This window comes from Bacillus rossius, chromosome 3 (genome assembly GCF_032445375.1).
Source record: "Bacillus rossius redtenbacheri isolate Brsri chromosome 3, Brsri_v3, whole genome shotgun sequence".
Classification (NCBI taxonomy): Eukaryota; Metazoa; Arthropoda; class Insecta; order Phasmatodea; family Bacillidae; genus Bacillus; species Bacillus rossius.
The window spans coordinates 75,384,510-75,405,255 of NC_086332.1; the positions used below are offsets into that span (position 1 = coordinate 75,384,510).

Genomic DNA, 20,746 nt, shown 5'->3' on the forward strand with positions numbered 1-20,746 from the left:
GGTAAATAAGGTCCTCGCCGCCCGACCCGAAGTGTTTGCCGTGGATGGAACCTTGAGGCGGACCACCGTCACCGAACACTGCATCCCCACCCTGACTGATGACCCAGTGTTCGACCCGCCCCGCGGCTACAGGTTTCGCGAGCAGCGAATCATCCAGGAGCAGGTGGACGAGATGCTGCACGACGGAGTCATCGAGCCGTCCCACAGCCGGTACATTGCGTGCATTGTGCTGGCCAACAAGAAAGACGGGACAAGCCGATTCTGTGTGGACTTCCGGCCGTTAAATGCCGTGACCGTCAGCGCCCCGCCCCCCCAGATTAGCGTCGAGGCCGCCGTAGCCGGCTTGGGAAGGGCCCAGGTCTTCAGCACCTTGGACCTGAAGTCCGGGTACTGGCAAGTGCCCATACGACGCGGGGACCGGGAGAAGACGGCGTTCACGGTGCCAGACAACCGGAGTTTCCAGTTCAGAGCCATGCTGTTCGGCCTAAAGTGCGTCCCGTCCACCTTCCAGTGCATGATGACCCGTGTGCTGGAGGGCTACATCGGGCAGTTCGCTCTAGCATACCTGGACGACGTCATAGTGTACTCAGACACCTGGGAGGACCACTGCCGCCATCTGGCCTTGGTGATTGAGCGGTTGGCCACAAACCACCTGACAGCCAACCCAGCCAAATGCCATCTCGGAGCCGCCGAGGTCGACTTCCTGGGCCACGTGGTCAACGCGGAAGGGAACCACCCCAAACTAGGTCACCTCCAGAAGATCGCGATGGCAGAAGTCCCACGCACCCGGAAGCAACTGCAGCGCTTCATCGGGCTGCTGAACTGACTCTGGAACTATATTCCGAATTTTTCACAAGTCATTGCGCCTCTGACGGACCTGTTGTCGCCCCAAGTCCGCTACCACTGGGACTCGCCCGCCCAGACGGCATTCGAGGCCGTCAAGATCGCGTTCACCTGGTGCCACACACTGGCCCGCATCGACCCCGAGTGCCCACTCGTCCTCTAGACGGACGCAAGCGCCCTGGGAACCGGAGCCATGCTGTACCAGGTGAACGACCACGGAGAACGGCAGGTGGTGGACTACGCCAGCGCGAAGTTCGGCGCGGCAGAGAGGCGGTACCACAGCAATGAACAGGAGTGCTTGGCGGTGGTGTGGGCCGTGAAGAAATATCGTCCACACCTGGAGGGCAGGCATTTCACCCTCTGCACAGACAGCCGCTGCCTCACATGGCTCCACACCATGCAGGGGAGGAAGGGGAAGCTGATTCGCTGGGCGCTGCTCCTACAGTCGTTCGACTTTACGGTCGAGCACGTGCCAGGCGCGGAAAATCAGCTCCCCGACCTGCTCTCGCGCGAGCCAGATGGCAGACGGGAGGTGCTGGACGAGGAGGAGTGGGACGAAATCCTGCCTCCATCCCACACCAGCACGACTGCCGACGGACACCCTACCTGCACCCGCCTCACGCTCGGCGTAGAAGGGACCGAAGACCCTCCCAGTACCGAGGCCGACCTGGAGCAGCGCGTCCTCACGGCCCAGCACCGCTCGCCGGACGCGACGCAGACCAGCGAGGCTGCGGGAGTTCATCCTGAACACCACCCCGGGGCGGAGCATACCCAGCCCGGCGCTGATACCCGAGCGGGAACGCCAGCCCTACGAACGGCAAGGCCCGACGAACCCCGCAGAGAGTAGCCCGCGAGAGCGCCTCCGACGGGAGCGCCGACCCCCGGCCCACCTGGCCGAGTACATCCTGGGCAGTCTCGTCACGCCACCCCACACATCACGCGTAGCGGCGCTGCCTCCCGGCCCAGCTGCCCACGCAGCGACCGAGGCGGTGTCCGCCTGCACCGACACTCCATGCGCTGCGGCGCCGCCTCCCGGCCCAGCTGCCCACGCAGCGACCGAGGCGGTGTCCGCCTGCGCCGACACCTCACGCGCAGTGGTGCCGCCTCCCGGCCCAGCTGCCCACGCAGCGCCTGAGGCGGCATCCACCTGCGCCAGCACCTCACGCGCCGCGGCGCCGCCTCCCGGCCCAGCTGCTCACGCAGCGACCAAGGCGGCGTCCGCCTGCGCCAGCACCTCACGCGCCGCAACGCCGCCTCCCGGCCCAGCTGCCCACACTGCGACTGAGGCCTTTGAGCCTGTGCTCCGCACCGCCAGTACCGTTTTCGGAGCGCGCCCCTTGCCCAGACGGATTGAGTCAGGCGAGCGCCCCGGGCGTGACCTCAATAGACAACAAACCTCATTAACAGTCACCGCGGCCACTGGCCTTAATTAAAATGCCCGTGACTATGATTGTGTCAGATTAGAAGAAATCCAACTAAAACAGCTAACAGTTAGACAATATGTTGATAAATTTACAGTCGCCAACTTGATGCCACAATTCAAATAATTAAATACTACTATAAAACAGTTGTTAAGCCTTAAGAAAACAATTACCAGGTGCTACCTTTTAATTGAGCACCTGGAACGTGTTTTTAGCTTATAATAGAGCAAATTAAGTTAATATAAGTTTTTTGACGCCGACTCACAAAGAAGAGAAAGTTTCACTTCCTTGCAAGGCGGCCATGTCCGGCAGTCTCGAACCACTCCGCGCCGGGAACAGACGTGTGTCCGTGGGCAGCATCCAAGTTTTCTTTCTGTGATCATTTTATTCTGCACTAAATATTTAAATTTAAACCTCTTATTAATTCATAAGCTGCCCACGTCGAATCGGCGCGTATTTTACGGAACCGGGCCTATCCCGACCGTCTTCATCGTGATACCGCGCTGCAGATCGTATCACTCACGTAAGTGTTTCGCCGAATTTAGGAGCCCTGCACCTGTTAATGTTCGGCGCTGGCCGTCTCCAGCGAGCATCGACCCGCGTCCCGCGAGACTGCCGCGGTAACCATTAGTGTCGCATAGTGTTATGTTTTTTCTGTGTTAATTGTGTAACGGCTAGACGTCGCCAAGTGTTGGTGAGAGTGTTTTGTAGCGGGACTAGATTAAAGGTAATTCTCACCAACTCGTGTATACTAATTTTCCGGAGTCTCCCGTCCTCCACACGGCCGAACGGCCTTCACAATCAAGGGAGAGCCATTCAGGGTAGATTCAAGCCGTGTACCTGGCGGGACACGCGGGGGCAGAGTACCCACGACGCAACACCAACGGCCTAGCAGCCCGCTAGCCTGGCGCCCCTCCGGACAACAAGAGCACCGCGACCCCTGTAGCGCCCGTCAGGTACCCCCCGGGCCTTTCACATAGGTCGGGTGACGGCAGCTTATACAGTCTTCCTGTGGCGTGCAGTACAGCTGCTGATGACAGCTGGCCGGCGACTGTGGCCCGTCGAAACGCCTCTCAAATGTCCGCTAAATTCCTCCCAGTCTGTGAGGTAATCTCCGGTGTCTGTCTACCAAGTCCGTGCGCGACCCCGCAGTTGTCCACTCACTCTGGACACCAAATTGTCCCATGGCACCCTCGCTAATCTGTCCTGACACGCACCTAGGAACGACCGTGGACACTCGTGCACTTCTCCCGAAAATTCTGGCAACAAGAATGCGCTCTCCGTCACTCGCATCACTATTCGTGAAAGACCGTGGCATTGTCCGTGACTTTCCTATGTTTGTCTGTTTCGCTGTCGTGTTTCATGGAAAGGTGCCCACTTCAATGTCCTCGGGTTTCGCGCCTTCCGGTTTCGCGGTAAAAACCAGTCCACACCACTCGCACCTGCCTTCCCCTTCCAGCCCTTTCACATCGGAGTCCATGGTGACACTCTTCACCTGATACAGCAGAGCCCATCGGCGTGCTCAAATATTATCCCCCGAGCTATAAGTTTGTACACGAAGCCTCGGCGACACTCGACACTGTTGTATGACACTCCTCCCGTGGCTCGCTATCTCGCCGCGCGATCTGATCCCGGCGTGGGACGGGACGCGTTATCGTCCGTTGTCGCGCCACCCTGCCGCGTCCACTGCCGCAACATGCCACCCTGTTTCCTGCATGGTTAACGGCCCATTCTATGACTCTGTACGCCACTGCAATTATGCACTTTTGTATGTTGCACTGGGTAAAGATTGTGTCCACACTAGTTGTGTGCCACTTTTCGTCATCCAGGCTGAGCCCCTGTGGCGTACTAGGTGCTCCGGCTATTCTGGGGTAGAGGGGTTCAAGCCATGTGGCCGTGTCCTCCCAACTCCGCCTCGCACACTCGCAAAACCACTCGCTCCGCTCGCTCGCGGCCGACTGCTGCGCCGCGCGCCCGCTCCTTGCCTGCCCCCACCCTTTCCCATGGCTACACTGCCCCGCACATGCGTAACTGTCAAGAGGGGCGTCCGCGCATCATAAAGGCCTGTAGGAAGCCAGGGCGGCACTTGGGTCGACGTCACTATTTGAAAAGCAATGGACAATATTATAAACGGAAATAGTTTATTTTTGCAAATAAAATTTAAAGAGAAATTGCTTGATGAATTATTATGATTTAAATTAATTCAGCGAGGACAGTATGTATCAAGGAAGATAACTACAAACAGGGTAAATATCAACGACTAGGGGCCGGTCTTACCATCCCTTGGCAAGGTCCGGGTAAAATTTATCTCCTTGGCAAATTACAAAATGCGTCTTACCATCTATGAGTAGGCGTACCCGGAAGATAAATAATTGTCAATTTTACCGGGAGGTTGAAGCTCTGGGTAAATCGCTACCCGGCAGATAACTATATAATCTGTGCGCCACATCGTAGCGCGTTTATTGCAATGTGTTTGTGTTCATTTGCAAAAACGTGGTGCACGGACTGTAATTTTCTTCACTCGTTTATCGAAATGGCCGAAGCAGGTGTCGTCGATGTCGTCAATAATGTTGGTGAGATTTTTGGAGACGATGACGATGAAGAGATCATTGAAGTAATCAATGCTTTAGCAAGAGGTCCACGTAATTTTAGAGAAAGACCAGACCATTTGAACCAATGGAACGATAAAGAGTTTTCAGCGAGATTCAGGCTAAGTAAAGATACAGTTCTGCACTTGTTGGAAGAGCTTGAACCACTGATTAGATCGCGAACAGACAGGTGATTGCTTTTACCAAAAGAAAAATGCATTTGTTTTTACATTACAAATATATGCTTATGCTATATACTCTGTAAAATTGAATGAAAATTATATGTTTATAGGTTATATCGGACCATAACATCTGCATAATGTTTACATTGTCAACATCGCTTCAATAAAATATTTCTGCTTTTATTTTGTAAATTACATTCAGAATGTGCTTTATTTTGGCTGTTCTGAATTTTCAAAGAGCCTTTTTGTATTCCTACCCCAGTGTCCTAACCTACATGTAAACAACAGTTTGTCATCTTGTTGCTTTTCCCCCAGAAATCATGCAGTCTCGCCACTGAACAAACTGTTGCTGACACTGCGATTTTATGCCCTGGGAACAATGCTATCCAGTGTTGGCGATTTCGTAGGTGTCAGTAAAGCAACAGCTTCTAGAATAATTAAAGAAGTGACTTTTGGAATTGCTTCATTGAGACCTGTATATATTAGGATGCCATCGACTGTGCAAGAAATAAGAAATGCTCAGACAAATTTCTACGAAATGGCCCAGTTTCCAAAAGTAATTGGTGCTATTGATTGCACACATGTAAGACTTCAGTCCCCAGGTGGGTATTTTTTAAAAATCATGTTTCACTATAATAGGGCATATGTTTGCGTATACATGAGCTTTAGTTTTTTTTGCACGTTTTGCTGCCCCCCTTTGTTGCACTTGGTAAACAGAAACTATGGTCACAGTGTGAATTACAGCGGTAGTTTCATTTGACAAGAATTGTCTTAAAGAGAAAGAAAATTCTAATTAAACTTGCATGTTATGTGAATCATAAATATGTATATCAATAACTGCATGTCAAAAAATGTTTAATGATCACGTACATGAACAAAGCCTTTTTTTAAACAAAAATCGCAGCTTTAAAAAAGCAATGTTTGGGGCAGCAATTGGTAGAATTATAGCTCATCTGTTCAGGGCGTAAGTTCTTAATGTCACTAAAATGCAGCTGGCGCACCGGTTAAAAGTAGCTTATACAGAGCCAAGAATATGTATGTTATGTCATTTGATTTTCTCTTGTAACATTCTGCAGTTAATAAATTTGTATTAATTTATGTGATCAAATTACATATATTGCTTCTTCATTCTTTGCATATCCCTTCACATGAAAATTAAAGTATCATAGCTCTCAGTGCTTATTAGTAAGAGACCGGAAAAATTTGCGGATTCCTTTTGAGACAGGCTGGAATCCAAACTCGTTTAGCTTAATGCTACGTCAGTGATTGGACCGCAATTTACCTGAAGAAGTCTGAGCCAATGCCAAACACTCAACAAAAGTAGTATCAAATCATAAGAATCGCAGTAAACAGGTGTCCCGAGTCGGTAGCCAATGACCAGGTGATAGTAGTTGCCCGAGTACATAGAGAATCGTGGAGTCTATCCTAGTGGTCATTGAAACCGCGAATTTTTCCAGTCCCTACTTATTAGGTATTGGTGTGATTGTAGTCCTACTTTTGAATAATGAAACTTTGTAATACATTTTGCATATAGTAAAATATATTTATAAATGGATGTGATTTATATTCGTTGCACTACTATTTAATTTTTTACAGGTGGTCAAAATGCTGAGTACTTCAGGAATAGGAAAGGGTATTTTTCCTTAAATGTTCAGACGGTGTCAGATGCCCACCTGAAAATCTGTGACATTGTTGCTCGTTGGCCAGGTGCAACACATGATCAGACAGTTTTCAATAATTCAAACCTCTGCCATCAGTTTGAGAATGGAAACTTTCGCAGTGGAATTCTGCTTGGAGACAGTGGTTATGAAAATAGGGTTTATTTGTTGACACCTCTTCTTCATCCAGAAACTCCTGCAGAAAACAGGTACAATGAAGCACACATTCGTACACGTAATGTTGTTGAAAGACAATATGGTGTTTTGAAGCGAAGGTTTCCCATTTTAAGTTTGGGGATGAGGTTGTCTTTGCCAGTTGCCCAAGCTGTTGTTGTGGCTGTAGCTATTCTGCACAACATTGCATTGGATGCCGCAGAAGAGCAGCCACCAGACGACCCTGATCTTGTACAGCAAGTTCCACAAGACCATCAGTGGAATGATGAAGCGGCAGTCATGGCTGGCAATGACATATTGCGCAGAAATTTGATAAATAATTTTTTTTAAAATTTACGTTAATATAAGTTGCTGGCAAATGTTAAAAGCAAGTAGGCCTATGATTCAAAAAAATAATTTGTGGTTGTTAATGTATATGATGAATGTGTAAGATAAAGATGCATGAGAATAAAAAAAATTGGTCAAGATAATTCAGTATAGTGTGTACTCATATTGTTTCAGGTGCCTTTGTAAGGAGTGATTTTAAGTTTCTTGTGCCACTAATAAGTACTTTCTGCAGGAATAAAAATACTACCAATTACAGCAATAGTTAAAGATATATTTTTTAATATAAATGTAATTTGTACTGGAGACAAAATATTTGTGCATCAATTTTGAATTGGATGTTGCTACATATCTGCATAATCACACTAAGCATTTATTTTTGCTTTTTGACAATCATTTCAACTTGACATGTAAAAACTACTTTACTTTTACTTCTATAACATATATATTTTAACAACGTTGAAAGAAATTGTATTCAAAGAATACGGTGGATTAATGTAGTGATGCTAGTTTCCTTTCTTCAACAGCCAGCTTAATTTTTAGCAATGCTATTTCCATTTCGTGCTTCTCTTTTTGATGGATTAGAGTCTGCTGTAGTACTTCCTTCTGCAATTCTACTAAGCTGGTTTTATGCTCTGCCAAATCTTCAAATTTTTTCATTGTCATGCTTCCAGAAGACTGCACTTTCTTTGTATTTCGTCTTCTCCTGTATGCTAGTTGTGCATCTCCAAGATATTTGCCTAGAAATAATGAAAACATCCTCATTACTTTAAAATACAAGATGCAAAGAATGTATTTTTAACATAAGTGTACAATCTGTAAACAAACACTCCATACAATCCATACTAAAATGTGGTTTTAATGTATAATTTTGTCACATCACAGGAGCCTTATGTATAGGCCTACCACCTATGTAGCAGCGTGTGTTATTTACTACTGCTGAGAAAACAATATCTCTGTTCCCCAGCATTTTTATTGGTTAGCAAAATCAACAAAAACATTCTTGGTAATAAATTAATTTAAAAAAAAATGAAACACTAGCTTGTAACTTTATGGATTTTAACTAGTACTATATATATCCCCACTACCAGATTTTATTACAATACATCAATGAACCTCTTTATTATTTACTGAATATCACTCTCAGCTAACAGAGTGAGCATAAACTGTATCTTTTCAATACATGTACCAGTATGCAGTTTGTCCTTGTTCTGCAATTTGTGACTGAGAAGTAATGAAGCCAACATTTATTGATAAGCAAGTATGATTTATTTTTGTGATTTGTAATGAAGATAACTTTTTAAATTTCTTTCTTTCTAGCATAGAACCACATATATTTGTTGTTAACAGTCGTAAATGTTTTCAGACAAACAAACTTTACCTGTTGAAATATCTTTATGATACATTACTTAGGACAGAAAACTGGTACCACATAGCTAAGTCTGATAAGTTACTGGTAGACAGAAATTGATAATTTTAAACAATTCAAAAAAACAATAAAATGCTACTTATTGGCAATTTACTCTGTGGAAAAATACCTTAATAACTAATTAAAAACAATTAATTTCTAGCTGGCCTTATGTAATAATTTTGTGGTGGGAGTTTGTTATATGTGTTATGCATAGCAAAGCTACTTCTTTTAGAGACCTATTATATTTCTATAAACTGACTCACATTTTGTATGTGCATTTATGAATATTACATATCTACAGACACTAAATTTTTTAATTAAATATTTAAATATGAATCCTTTTTAATAAGGTTTTTGAAGTATAATGTAAAAATTACCTTCCTGTAATTATTTAAGACAAAAGCAAAATAAATGCCGCTAGGCTATTAATTAGTATATTAAAACTAGTACTAACAGATGTGTATTATAACAAATCTTAAATCTTAATGTTTTAATGTAACTTGATGTAATTATGTTTAAGCAAATATTAAACATTCTAATTTCAGTATGTACTAGACAAAAAGGCTGTATGAATAAATAAATCTGTCCATTTAAAAATAACAGGCTACAAAACAATGTGTGAATTTTTTCATACAGCAGAATATCATTTTAAAAACAAAGGTTTTGATACTTGCCTTTTGATGATGTGGGAGAAGCCAATATCTCCTGTTCCTGTACAGTAACAGTTTGCATATTTTGAGTGTGAGCAGTAATGGTTGGCGGTGATGACTGCTTCTGTCTGTTTATAGCTGTTATCCACTTGTGTTCCTGTACTTTATTTTTTGGCAGCTCGCCCAACTCGGTCTGTGCAGCACCATCAGTTTCATCATCATCATCATCATCACCACCATCACCTGGCATTATTTCCTGTGACAAAAGAGATGTTTATAATGTGGGTGTTATGAAAGAAAATATTTTGTAAATATCACACACAATCAGGGGTGGGAGATATTCATCATTAAAGGGTCAAAATTTAAAATGATTTTTTGTATGCATTGCACATGATCAAAGCACAAACTGGAGTACAAAGCACGTTAGGTATGGTAAATAGTGTTTTATACACATATTTATTCTATGCGTAATGTATAATTTTGTATAAGTACCTTTTGAGAACATGACCATTTTAGCAGATTAATAGGGGGTAATACGACCTCCCTGGCACAATGGTTTCACCGCCCCAGCACATTAAGTTAAAATTAATTTTTTGTAATAACTTAGTTACATACCACAACATAGCAACTATTGTTCTCATTTTCAACAGCTGATGACTTCATACTTGGTGGTGATACACAGATCACACTTGATGGACCAGGATCTGCGACAAACATTTGCTTATATCAATAAACACACATGAAATAGGAACCAAAATATCTTAATTGCAAAATTGCAAGATAAATGAACAAGTAAACATGATAACTTGTAACAGATGAAAAAAACTACAGAAATAGGTATTTATATAGTTGAAAGTGGTGACTATGCATGCAGCCATGATTTATAGGCAACAGAGAGCAGTATGAAGCTGTAGGATAAGTGCATTGCTCAATTCTTAGTAGGCCTACCAATATTCAAAGCGGTTAGAAAGAAGACATTACAAAATGCTGCTTTTGTATTGCCTATAAATTAAAAAAAAAAAAAAAACATAGACCTACCTCTTTACTTGGATACAAGAGCTTATTTATTGATCAAATAACACATTCATACAGTGCACAGAACAATTTTTGAGGCTTTAAAATGTTATAAAAAAATAATTAAATTAATAATTTGCAGAGTCCTTATGTATTACATTTTCAAAAAATGATTATTTAGCTGGATCTTACTATTATCAATGCCTGTCTGCATATTGCCATGTTTTGCGTTTGCAAATATTTGCCACATTTTACCACTATTATTCCGGTATTGTTTTATGAATAAAACAATGTTAATATGCATCATGCAAAATGTGATATATATATATATATATATATATATATATATATATATATATATATATAGTGTGTGTATCATGTATTATAATTTGTAAGATTGACGGATTCCATAATAAGTAGGTACCAGAACAGTGCACTAATAATGTAGCCCTAGTCTAGTAGTGAAATAACGAATAGGCCTGAATACATAAAATATTACTTACCACAGTCGTTGTCGAAATTACTATCAAGTCCCACCACACTCATAGCAATAACAGCTTTCAACTTTTCTTCAGAAGGGTCGTCTTTTGTGATAGGCGTGTATGGCCCACCTCCAGTTGTCATCATTTCGCGTTTGTGAAACGCATGTTTCTTGCGAATTTCTTTTTTGGTACATTCATATTTGCTGCGAAGCGATTTCGCTGACCTTGCAGGACCATCACCACCTACAACTGCATTGAATTTTCCGGCGATTTTGTCCCAAGCTTTGACCTTATCTTTCCAGGTAACACTGTCCGTTTTTTTATTTTCTAAAATATGCTTGTAAGAAACCGCCAAGTCTATTAAATATTGTTTTTCTTCATTTGTAAAATTATTTCCTCTGCTTCTACCAGGAACGTTAACCTTGGCCATTTCTACCAAGATTCCTTCTACAAATTTAAAACTACCGTAACCTCTTCTCCTTGACAAGTGTTTGTTTATATTCCCAAATTACCGGGCGAATTTTAATCAAAATGTAAATACACTAAGCCTTCGGTACTCTAATGTTTAGCAAGATAAAATAAAAATCTGAGGGCCAATCACAATCATCGTTTCTCCAATATCTCTGTCAATAATATACCAACCTAACACACATCCTCGCTATCCACAGGGCAAGTTCCAGTTAGCTACACGGAGGTGTAAATGGGATGGTAAGACAGGACCATCGGGTAAAGAGTCCGGGTAGCTTATCCGCAGGGTAGCTACCTGGAAGTTTGCCCAGAGGATGGTAAGACCGGCCCTAGGTCGTTGGTAAATATGTACCAATTAACTTTTTTCTATGTTTTTTTTTTTAACTCAAGTAGTACTTAACAGTTGGTGGTCTTGGCTTACATGTTGGCATGCTTCCGATCTTCGATAATGTATTGTTGGTAGACCATTAAAAACATTTAATTTAACTTAAAAGTTTAACCTACAATTTAAAATCACTAATTGTTATAAATGTTTTATTATAATGTTTTCTGTTGAACATGAATCGTGATCATCAGTTGTAGTTTTATGTTATCACGAAAATTATTGTAGTGTATAGAAAATGGTACGTTGTACATTAGCTCTTATTTGAGTAATTATTGAGTCCTAAATGTTTGGTAGTTACGTCCGCATAAGGATAGATTGTACTGAGATTCTATCCTTCCATTATGGCCATGTAAAAACATAAAAGAAACGTTCTTTCGTCTCATTCATCTTGTCTGACATTTCCTTTATTAGACCTATTCCACAATAACAAAAAAAAAAAAAAATAATTCTCGGATCCGCAATATTTATATTTTGCTATCCGTCTGCGGATTCAACAACGCACTGAGACGTAACAAAACACAAACCACATCATTAAATTTTACGGTTCTGAGCAATTAAATCAACTTTAAAGTACCAGAACTGAACATGGGTCAGGATGTTCATACATAAAATTCAAATAAACCACAAAATATTACATAACTTTAGATAATCTTTGGTTTTTTGAATGTTTTTTGCATTGGGGAAGATTGATTTGAAATGTTTAATTTTAATTTATATGCACTTTTACTTGATATGTCACAGTTGCCAAGAAAAACAGTTTAGCAATGATATTTCAGAAAGTTAATTGAAAATTCAGTCAATACTCAGCATCAAAGACTTCAATAGTATTTACCAATCAATCTCAAATTTTATCATTAAAAAAAATATGTTTGTGTATGACGTACACGTGCGACAGAAGTGAAACTTCTTGTTTATTAGGTATACCCATATAATAAATTATTAGTAATTTTTTTTATTGAACAGATAATAATTGAGAAAAGTAAGTATGCAGGTATGAAAGCAAATAAAAAAAGACTAAACAAAAACTAGCATCACTGCTGCGTCATTTCTACCTCTCCCCTGCCAGCTCCTCTTCCGGCCGTTACAACCAGCATATAAAATGCTACGTTACTTACCTATCCCTCCCCTTCATGCTTTGGAGTGGCATCACAGCTGACCTTATGCACTCTACTCTTCCAGTTCCCCCACAACTATTTCCTCCATGCGATCAGAATTTTCATAACGCCTAAAATATGAAGCCCATGCAGCAAAGAAGTTTCACTTCAAAACCTAGGGAAAATTTCAAGTTTAACAGATAAAAAGCACTTTTGATGCTGATTATGAAAAAAACACAGTATCAGCATCCAGTTAAACTCTCAGAATGCGAATAATCAGTTAACAAAGAAGAGCATGATTTTATTGGCTAGACAGAACAATGATCAAAAATCAAAACAGCCAGCAATGCTGTATGCCAAAAATTCTTTTTTAAAAACGAGATATACTTTTATTTGAAATGTTTTTTGCTGTATTGCCGAGCTAAACTATACTGCTCTGTATTTGTGTGTGTGTCATTGTAGATACTACGTCATTGTGAAATGTGTCCAAGTACGATCTAACACTTCTATTTTAAGTGTTCTTCATTCAGAATACTTAAAATTTAGAGTTAAACATTCTTTTCATTCGTTGCCCACCAATGTGAATATTATCAACCTTTTTCTTTAGTGAAAACTGTATGAAATTAGTTTTTTTCAATATTTATAGTCAACATGAAAACATTGCAAAATTATAAAGTACCTTAAGTAAAAATAACCGAGATCTAGAAAGAAGTTTTTAATTATTTGGCTATCATGAGGGCATAATTTTAGTGCAGCTAAACTGTTGCAATTTGAAGCACTTATGTTTATGGGAGTAGGAACTGAACAACTTACAGCATGTAAAGACATATCTAGAATGCTTTACCTAGTTGATTATTTAAAATTTTGATATAAATTATTTAATTATTTTTACACACATTATACATATGGCTTCAACAATTAATAAAGACATATTTAAAGTATATTTAAGTATATTGCAGTATTTGTCCATGGATTTATAACAGTTACACAAGTGAATAGATTTTATTTATTTTTTATTTATTTAGGACGTGGCCGCTTTCTCCGAAGACAACTTCGAGGTAAAGGAATGGATCAACAAAACATTCAGATCTACAGAAGCACAGGAGAATCGTGATGTGAGTTAATCTCTCAGTGTTAATTAGGTATCACAGTGGGCCTTTTATCAGAATAAATTGCGTAGGTATCATTGAAAAGTTGTGTATTGGTTCTGGGATAATTATATCTAACTAAAGGTTTTGAAACATGCGAGGACTGAAATAATTTCTGAGTCGAATGAAAAATTTTGGGAATATAATTGTTATCATTTAGGTATCTCTTTGTCTTATTATGGTGCAGGAACTGCACTGTCTTCTCTACTTAGCCCGTGCTTCACTGGATCCTAGTTGGTGGGATCCCCTCCAATTCAGTATTACCATGAGGCTGTAGCGCAGACCTCTATTATCAGTAAGGACCTTTCTTCCACCATGCTAGCTTGCAGGATCGGACTAGTTTCTCAGTCTTTGGGTAATGAATCTCTCTCCGTGAAACTGTCTGTTTGTACTAGTGTCTTGGTGGACTGTGATTCTGACTCTTGTAACGTATCCACTTACATCGTTCCAAAAATCATAAGCCACATTTGGCAATGGTCTTTTTGAATACAATTACAGATGTTTTGGACATTCGCTCCAAGTCCTGCTGTATATTTTTTTAAAGGAACAATCACATGCCGCACATTTAGGTGATACGGGTTCATTTATAACCTGTATTTTTTTTTGCAAAATGGAAACATGGCAGATGTTAAGAGAGTATGCAGAATTTTATGTCGGGGGTTGGGGGGTGGGGGATTAAACAACTATACCTGCTGTTTGCTTTCAAATTCTTTCCTTTTGTTGGTGGGAATGATAGATTTTTAGGATACAATTCTGGTAGATGCATTAGCATTTTGTTTTTAGTTTCTGCTTCTCCTGCTAATACATGTAGTTTCTGTTTCATCTAATTGTTTCACCCCCTAATTATCTTGAATGATTTTGTCGACCGACATTAAAATTCAACTTCATTGTTTTCCAATATCTGCCTCTGTGTGTGTGTGTATGTGTGCTTTTGTTTTTTGTGTTCATGTATGTGTTTTTTCATGTGCGTGCATGTGTATGGTTGTGGTTTTTTTGTGTGTGCATGTGTGTTTTTTTTGTGTGTGTGCATGTGTGTGTGTTTGTTTTGTGTTTTTTTGTATTTGTGTGTATTTGTGTTTTTGTTTGTGTGTGTGTGATGTAGTATGTGTGTGCGTGGGTGTGTGTGTATGTATGTAGGCACACCACAATAGGCACTTGGTGGAGTTCATGAACTCCTTATCTTGCAGTTGGTGAACCATTTTGAATTAAACTATTATATGTAATTTCCTTTGGAAACATTTTTATTTTTTCTCTTTACTATTCATAGTTTTGATGACTTAAGATGTCAAAAATGAATTAAAATTGCAACTTCTTTAGTGGCCGTTAATTTTATTTATTAATTTGCAGTGTCTACAGTCACTAAACTGAGCGATATTAAATAAACCACTCCTCCACTCTCCAAACCCTCCGGTCATTTCGCCCTCCCAAATATTTGAAGTTGTTTTCGCCACTGGTGGTCGAGTTGTGTGGAATGGTATCTGAACACAGATGCAGCATGAGCTCCGTGGAGAGTAAAGTGTTCCCCACGTTGAGCTGGGCCGCTGGAGCAGGGTGAGCTTTGTGCTGCTGTTGTTCCAGGCCTTCGTGTCGTCGCTGGTGATGAAGCTGCAGCTGTACGTGCAGCAGGTGAACAGTGCGCTCGAGGACACCAGTCAGCAGGTTGCCAGCGTTCCAGCTCTTGTTTGGTGAACCTGCTCCGGTCGTAATCTTGCCCAGGGTTGCTACAGGTGTATGAAACCAGGTCTAGTCGGGGAAATTACCTACTGTTTCTGGGATTTTTTTTTTTTATTGTGATAAAAGTGAAAGTGAAACACAGTTTTTGCCAATCACCAGGCACAGAAAGCAGTTGGTAAAATGTTAAACAATATGAAATTTGGTAGATTTTCTTTCTTTTCGAAAAATCGCAGGCTTCTTACCCTAAACTGGAGAGTATATTACCTCTTTCACTGGGAAAAGCATAGACACCATTTGTTAACTTGTCAATTCAGGTCTGGTAAACCTGGTAAAGTCAGGAAATTTTATAATTCCAAGCGTGTAGCAACCCTCTTGGCTCCATCTCCTCTTACCCTTAGAATCTTTAAATACTCATTGGTTTTGTTATTCTGACTGTAGTGGCTTAGTTACCGAGTAAGTTGATCTACCTCATAGCAATTAATACGAAAATTGTTGTAAGACACGTGGAATGTTTTACATGACAAGTAATTTTTAATTATAGTGAGTGTAATTTGCATCCAGCATCGCTATGGTAGTCTGTACTTCCTTAGAGCTAAAGTCACTCAGACTTGTTATTATTATTAAAATAAGTAGGTACTGTCTTTCAGTACTACCGTCAGATTATAAGTTAACAGTGCACCTCAAGTGCAGTATGAAAATGATTTCATATTGTGCTGGGAGACATCGAGTACATTTAGCTTGGATGAAGATAGCTACATTGATTTTCAAGCAGAATAAAACAATTTCTTAAAAAAAAAAACTATTTATTACTGTATGTGAATGATGTGTGGTTATTTGAATCCAAATTATGTTACAATCAAAGTAGATCAATCTGTGGCACTTAAAGGTAGTGAATTATGGAGTAGAGACTCATTCACTTTTTCATTGTGTAGGAGTACTTTGAAAATAACATTTTTAACAAAAAAAAAAATGTTTTCATAATTTTAGATGTTCATTATCTTTCCTGAAATGGTAACTATATTCTTACTGAATAGTCACTGCCATGTTTCAGTAAAAATCACTTGTTCTTTCCATTTCCCATTAATAACAGAATAGCTAAAGAGTGAACATACACTTGACATGCTCTTAGGGTAGCTTTGGGAGCTGCATCATTACTAAGTTGGCTTCTCAACAAAGCAATTCATATCACTGTCAGAAATGTTTTAGACTTCATGGAATGGCAATTTTGTTTCCTTGAGGCTCACATGTTACTCCCATTAGTACTTCATTCCTTGCCTGCCTGCCCTTGGTGGTCACAAGTAAACCCCCCCCAATTCCCCCTCTTGCGCGACACAAATTACATTTGATTTGAACGTTAGTGCGCTGCAATCGTGCATCCTCTCAGTTGATAGATTAATTCCTGAAACCCTCAAATTTAAATTCGCGTGCTTTTTTTACACCTGTAAATGTATATTTCACACGGATTTTAAAGATCAAAGATAAGTGCAAATGAATAACAGGGCTTTAAGCCAGAGAAGGCTTTAACTTATTTAAATTTTTCGGCTATACAGTACCCTTCAACCAGGTACCAAGAAAGATATATTCAGCTAAAATAACACGTGTTTGTGGCCTTGGCCGTGACCACGGTTAAGAAGTAATGCATCAGTAAATACATTATGTTATTTAAAGTAAGGCAATAACAAATGATTACATGGTTGTGCCTTAAGTGACTCAGGAAAGAGATATCATTACTAATGACAACACAATGATGAATACCAATCCTAAGAAAAATCAACCAGAATGACAAGGACATTCAGGTCCTTGGACATGGTTGAATGCCGTTATCGCTGTTCAGTGAACAGAAGGGAAAGTTACATTAAAAACAAACAGGTGTACAAACAGATGCGAGTTGACGTTGGGACGTTTTGGGATGCAAAAAATGCAAAGATTAGGCAAGGGAAATTTACAAGCAGAACAGCTAAACAAAAAACCATGTTACAGCCAAACAAAATTTTAGTTGGTTAGCCAAACCAAATTTTACCAAAAAATAGAGAGGGGAGACAGGAATTACATGGTATTTTCATCCCATTTCGCATAGACATACCCATCTTCAATGTCCGCAACGTGCACATTGTCGTCTGCACATTAAATCACAAGGTAACAAATGACTATAATGAGGGTGAAACATGTCTGGCAAGGCCTTTAGTAAATTTTCGGGACTCATCCTTGTGCATACCCAGAGATACTCACTCAAGGGTAGGGAGCACATCACCGAAAACACAGCACAGCTGCAGGGTGAAAGTCGGTGCTGTACTAAAAGCGAGTGACTTTTGTCCCCACACTCGCACTAGGCGTGCGTCATTCCTCAGAGGCATCGTAAGATTTAAATTTAAAAGTAATTAAAGGCTGCCTGAGCATTAAGTAAAGCTCCGACAACAAAAGGGTGTGAGCCCAAAACAAATAATTGCTGTTCAAATCTCAAAAAGCAGATAGTTTAAGTGGCGTGATAGTAACATAAAAGATAAAAATACGGAATAACTTCCTGGGCATTTAAAAGCAATTAAAAAGTAAATAAATCTGTATGACAAAAGGCATCTACACACAAAATAAAAAATGGCAATAATGTTTCTTTTTTTGTTTAAAAAGTTATTTAAAAATTATTTTAAACTTAAATATAAGTTACAAAGATAAATACAAATAAATATAAAAATTATATTTCATGATAAATTTTCAGTTTATTTCATCACAAAAACATAAATAAAAAAATTGACTAAAACTTTTACTGTTAATTACACGTGTGAGCGTAGGCCCTAAAATGTAAGTACTTTCTTTTTCAACAAATTTGCTCTAATGATTTTTAAAAAGTATTTTAAAATTGCATCCAGTATAATAGTCTGTCATGCCCTATCACACTTTCACACCTGCAGGACTTCTTTCAAACAGCAAATTTTTGATTATTTTACCAAACTCCAAAAAAAAAAAAAAGCCCTTGAATTTCTCACTAAATAGAATTAATTGTCGTCGTAGTGTTGCGACTGCGTTCAGCTTGCCAAACAGGGAATGAGGCGAGACTAATTTGCAAGTTTGTTCAGTTGACTTGGATACTCCATTTGCGTGAGCAATTGTTACTCATGCCCAAAATTATGGGCGTTGAAAAAGGCGTAAGCACGCCCAAAACCGTTCACGTAGCTTTCGCCGAACCACTTGCCAACCGTCACAAAGCATGGCAGTTTCACTATTCCAGCGGCCAAAATTCGCATTGCTCACAACGTGAAAACTTTGTTGCACAATCACCAACACACTTCAACGCCACTGTAGTAAACATTATTACGTGTTTTTCTCATTCAGGTTTAAAGGACGTAAGTCACAGACTCACTGGAACCTCTTCGAAGTACACTTTGAGGTATTGTTCCAGTATGCGTTAAACAGCTGGCGTGCACGGCTGTGACCTTGCCTAGACTGCCTGCTGTCAAACCTTGTTCATGGTCATACATGTAAATTTATAAATAGAATTACTTTAAAGTGTCTACGCTCCCACTAATAATAAAAACAGAAACATGACAATTTAAAACTTAAATAAAAAATTTAAAATAATGACAAAAACTTTAATAAATCGTCGTTGACGTCAGAGCTTCTAGTCCATTCCAGAGTCTTTTCCAAAAGATTGCCAACCTTAAATATTCTGAACAAAATTTGCCATGAGTATAAAATATAGTTTTAAAAAATTAAATAAATAAATAAAGTTCTAAACATAATTAAATAAAACTAGTGTTGCTAAAACAACCAAATAATACTTACAATAATACATGTTATGTGTGGTTGAAATGTGTTTCGATAAGTATTTGTAATGTATTTATGTTATCTTGCAAGATTGCTAGATGAGACAGGGATAAAATGTTTTGTAGGACAGGGAAACCTGGGAAAACTTAGGGATATTTTTTAGCGTAAGAGATTGGATCCCTGTTATCATAAATTAATTGGTTATGTTAGTTATCTCTGCTTCAATAATGTTAAAAGACCAATTTTTATTTCAATACTAGTATGAACTGAGATCATGTTTGCCAATGGTTTACAGTTTTGAATTAAACTCTTATACAAAATCTTGACATAAAACTTTTTAGTTTTAGGATGTCATACATAAAACTATTAAAAATTTACATATTTACAAAATTCTGTATTCTTAAGTTTTTCCAGGTTTTAGGAAGACAAAAATTTTAGGAATTTAATCATAATATTCCAATACTAAAGACATGTACGACAAATACTAGATAAATATGGTTAATTCAAAACTGTAAATAACATGCAGTATGTTTGCGGGTTGTGGTTGTGCAAGGTGCTGGGGTAGTGATGATGGTGCTCTGCCCACGCACAGGTGCTGCAGAGCCTGCCACGCATCATGAGAGACACAGAGGTGCTCCAGCAGGAAGCCATGTTGCTGCGCGAGAAGATGCAGCTGGTGAAGAGTGAGATAGCAAAGGTCAGGAACACTTCCTCACTTTGTATCTGGTTCCTGACCTCGTTGTGTATGTGGTCCCTGTGTAGCTCAGCCCATTAACGGAGTAGTATCCTTTAATTTGAATCCGCAAAATAACTTTTGTTAAATTTTTAGTAAATAATTTTATAAAATAATGTAAGTTTTTATTTCAGTGTTTTTATGCATGTTAAATGTGATTTTATATTTCAATCCTAGCATGAACTCAAAGATTCTACCCTTGTGCTATTTATCGGCGTTTTGGTAATGAGTGGTCCTATTGCCAGGACACATATGCCAGCCCCTTTATCTATTGAATGAAAAATAAGTTGTCTCGCCGTTTCATTTTTTGGCGAAAATCCGTGTTGCTGATTAGTCAGTGGCATTTTTCGTGTTTGTAGCTGCGGAAAATGTTGGCCATGAAAATTGGGTACTGCATATCCTCGTGCACGCTCACAGAATTTTTAAGCCACGGGAGAGATGATGTCACCTGTGAGAACTGATGGGAGGTCCTAAGCTTTGTAAAATTGCAGAATTCGCCCCTTACTACCAATAATACTTGACTAAGAATGTTTTATGTTAAGGTTTTTTGATAATTTTATAATAATTTTTATTAATGTTTCTTTTATTATGCATAGGCACTTCAGAGCTGAATGTAGTGTGTTTTATTGTTATTTTGTTACTGAATTACTTAAAATTAAAATGTGTATTAATTACGTTTTGTTAAATCTTAAATATTAAAGTATCGTCTGGGTAGTAAGACTGTAACATTCGAGAATA

General features: G+C 39.9%; 3 protein-coding genes across 4 annotated transcripts in view; 2 read left to right on the forward strand and 1 right to left on the reverse strand.

Moving 5' to 3' along the window:
* The first annotated feature begins 4,623 nt into the window (after positions 1 to 4,623).
* LOC134530913 (putative nuclease HARBI1) lies at positions 4,624 to 7,336 on the forward strand. Its single transcript, XM_063366225.1, has 3 exons — positions 4,624 to 5,042; positions 5,350 to 5,636; positions 6,631 to 7,336. Exons 1-3 carry the CDS (start codon positions 4,732 to 4,734, stop codon positions 7,194 to 7,196), a joined length of 1,164 nt encoding a protein of 387 aa, XP_063222295.1. The 5' UTR covers positions 4,624 to 4,731; the 3' UTR covers positions 7,197 to 7,336.
* Positions 7,337 to 7,682: 346 nt separating this feature from the next.
* Positions 7,683 to 11,494, reverse strand: LOC134530914 (uncharacterized). The gene is made up of 4 exons (XM_063366226.1): positions 10,769 to 11,494; positions 9,867 to 9,955; positions 9,276 to 9,507; positions 7,683 to 7,930 (listed from the first exon to the last, which is right to left on the reverse strand). The coding sequence occupies exons 1-4, from the start codon at positions 11,175 to 11,177 to the stop codon at positions 7,683 to 7,685; spliced, it is 978 nt and encodes a 325-aa protein (XP_063222296.1). The 5' UTR covers positions 11,178 to 11,494.
* The window catches only part of LOC134530912 (conserved oligomeric Golgi complex subunit 7), a 75,220-nt gene continuing 65,869 nt past the window's right edge, over positions 11,396 to 20,746 (forward strand). Inside the window, exons 1-4 of one of the 2 annotated variants that reach the window (XM_063366222.1) lie at positions 11,396 to 11,455; positions 13,720 to 13,809; positions 15,421 to 15,501; positions 19,868 to 19,972. In XM_063366222.1, the coding sequence (XP_063222292.1) occupies positions 11,453 to 11,455; positions 13,720 to 13,809; positions 15,421 to 15,501; positions 19,868 to 19,972 (279 nt within the window). In that variant the 5' untranslated portion in view covers positions 11,396 to 11,452. Of the gene's footprint in view, positions 11,456 to 11,586; positions 11,839 to 13,719; positions 13,810 to 15,420; positions 15,502 to 19,867; positions 19,973 to 20,746 lie in introns of those variants that run through there. The other variant, XM_063366223.1, reaches the window with a different exon arrangement.

Coding starts and splice junctions, on each gene's coding strand:
- LOC134530914 (XM_063366226.1), bottom strand. CDS start 11,177: ATGGCCAAGGTTAACGTTCCTGGTAGAAGCAGAGGAAATAATTTTACA. Junction 9,508..9,866: donor ACAATAGTTGCTATGTTGTG/GTATGTAACTAA, acceptor CTTTTGTCACAG/GAAATAATGCCAGGTGATGG. Junction 7,931..9,275: donor TTCTCCCACATCATCAAAAG/GCAAGTATCAAA, acceptor CATTATTTCTAG/GCAAATATCTTGGAGATGCA.
- LOC134530913 (XM_063366225.1), top strand. CDS start 4,732: ATGTGTTTGTGTTCATTTGCAAAAACGTGGTGCACGGACTGTAATTTT. Junction 5,043..5,349: donor ATTAGATCGCGAACAGACAG/GTGATTGCTTTT, acceptor CTTTTCCCCCAG/AAATCATGCAGTCTCGCCAC. Junction 5,637..6,630: donor TGTAAGACTTCAGTCCCCAG/GTGGGTATTTTT, acceptor AATTTTTTACAG/GTGGTCAAAATGCTGAGTAC.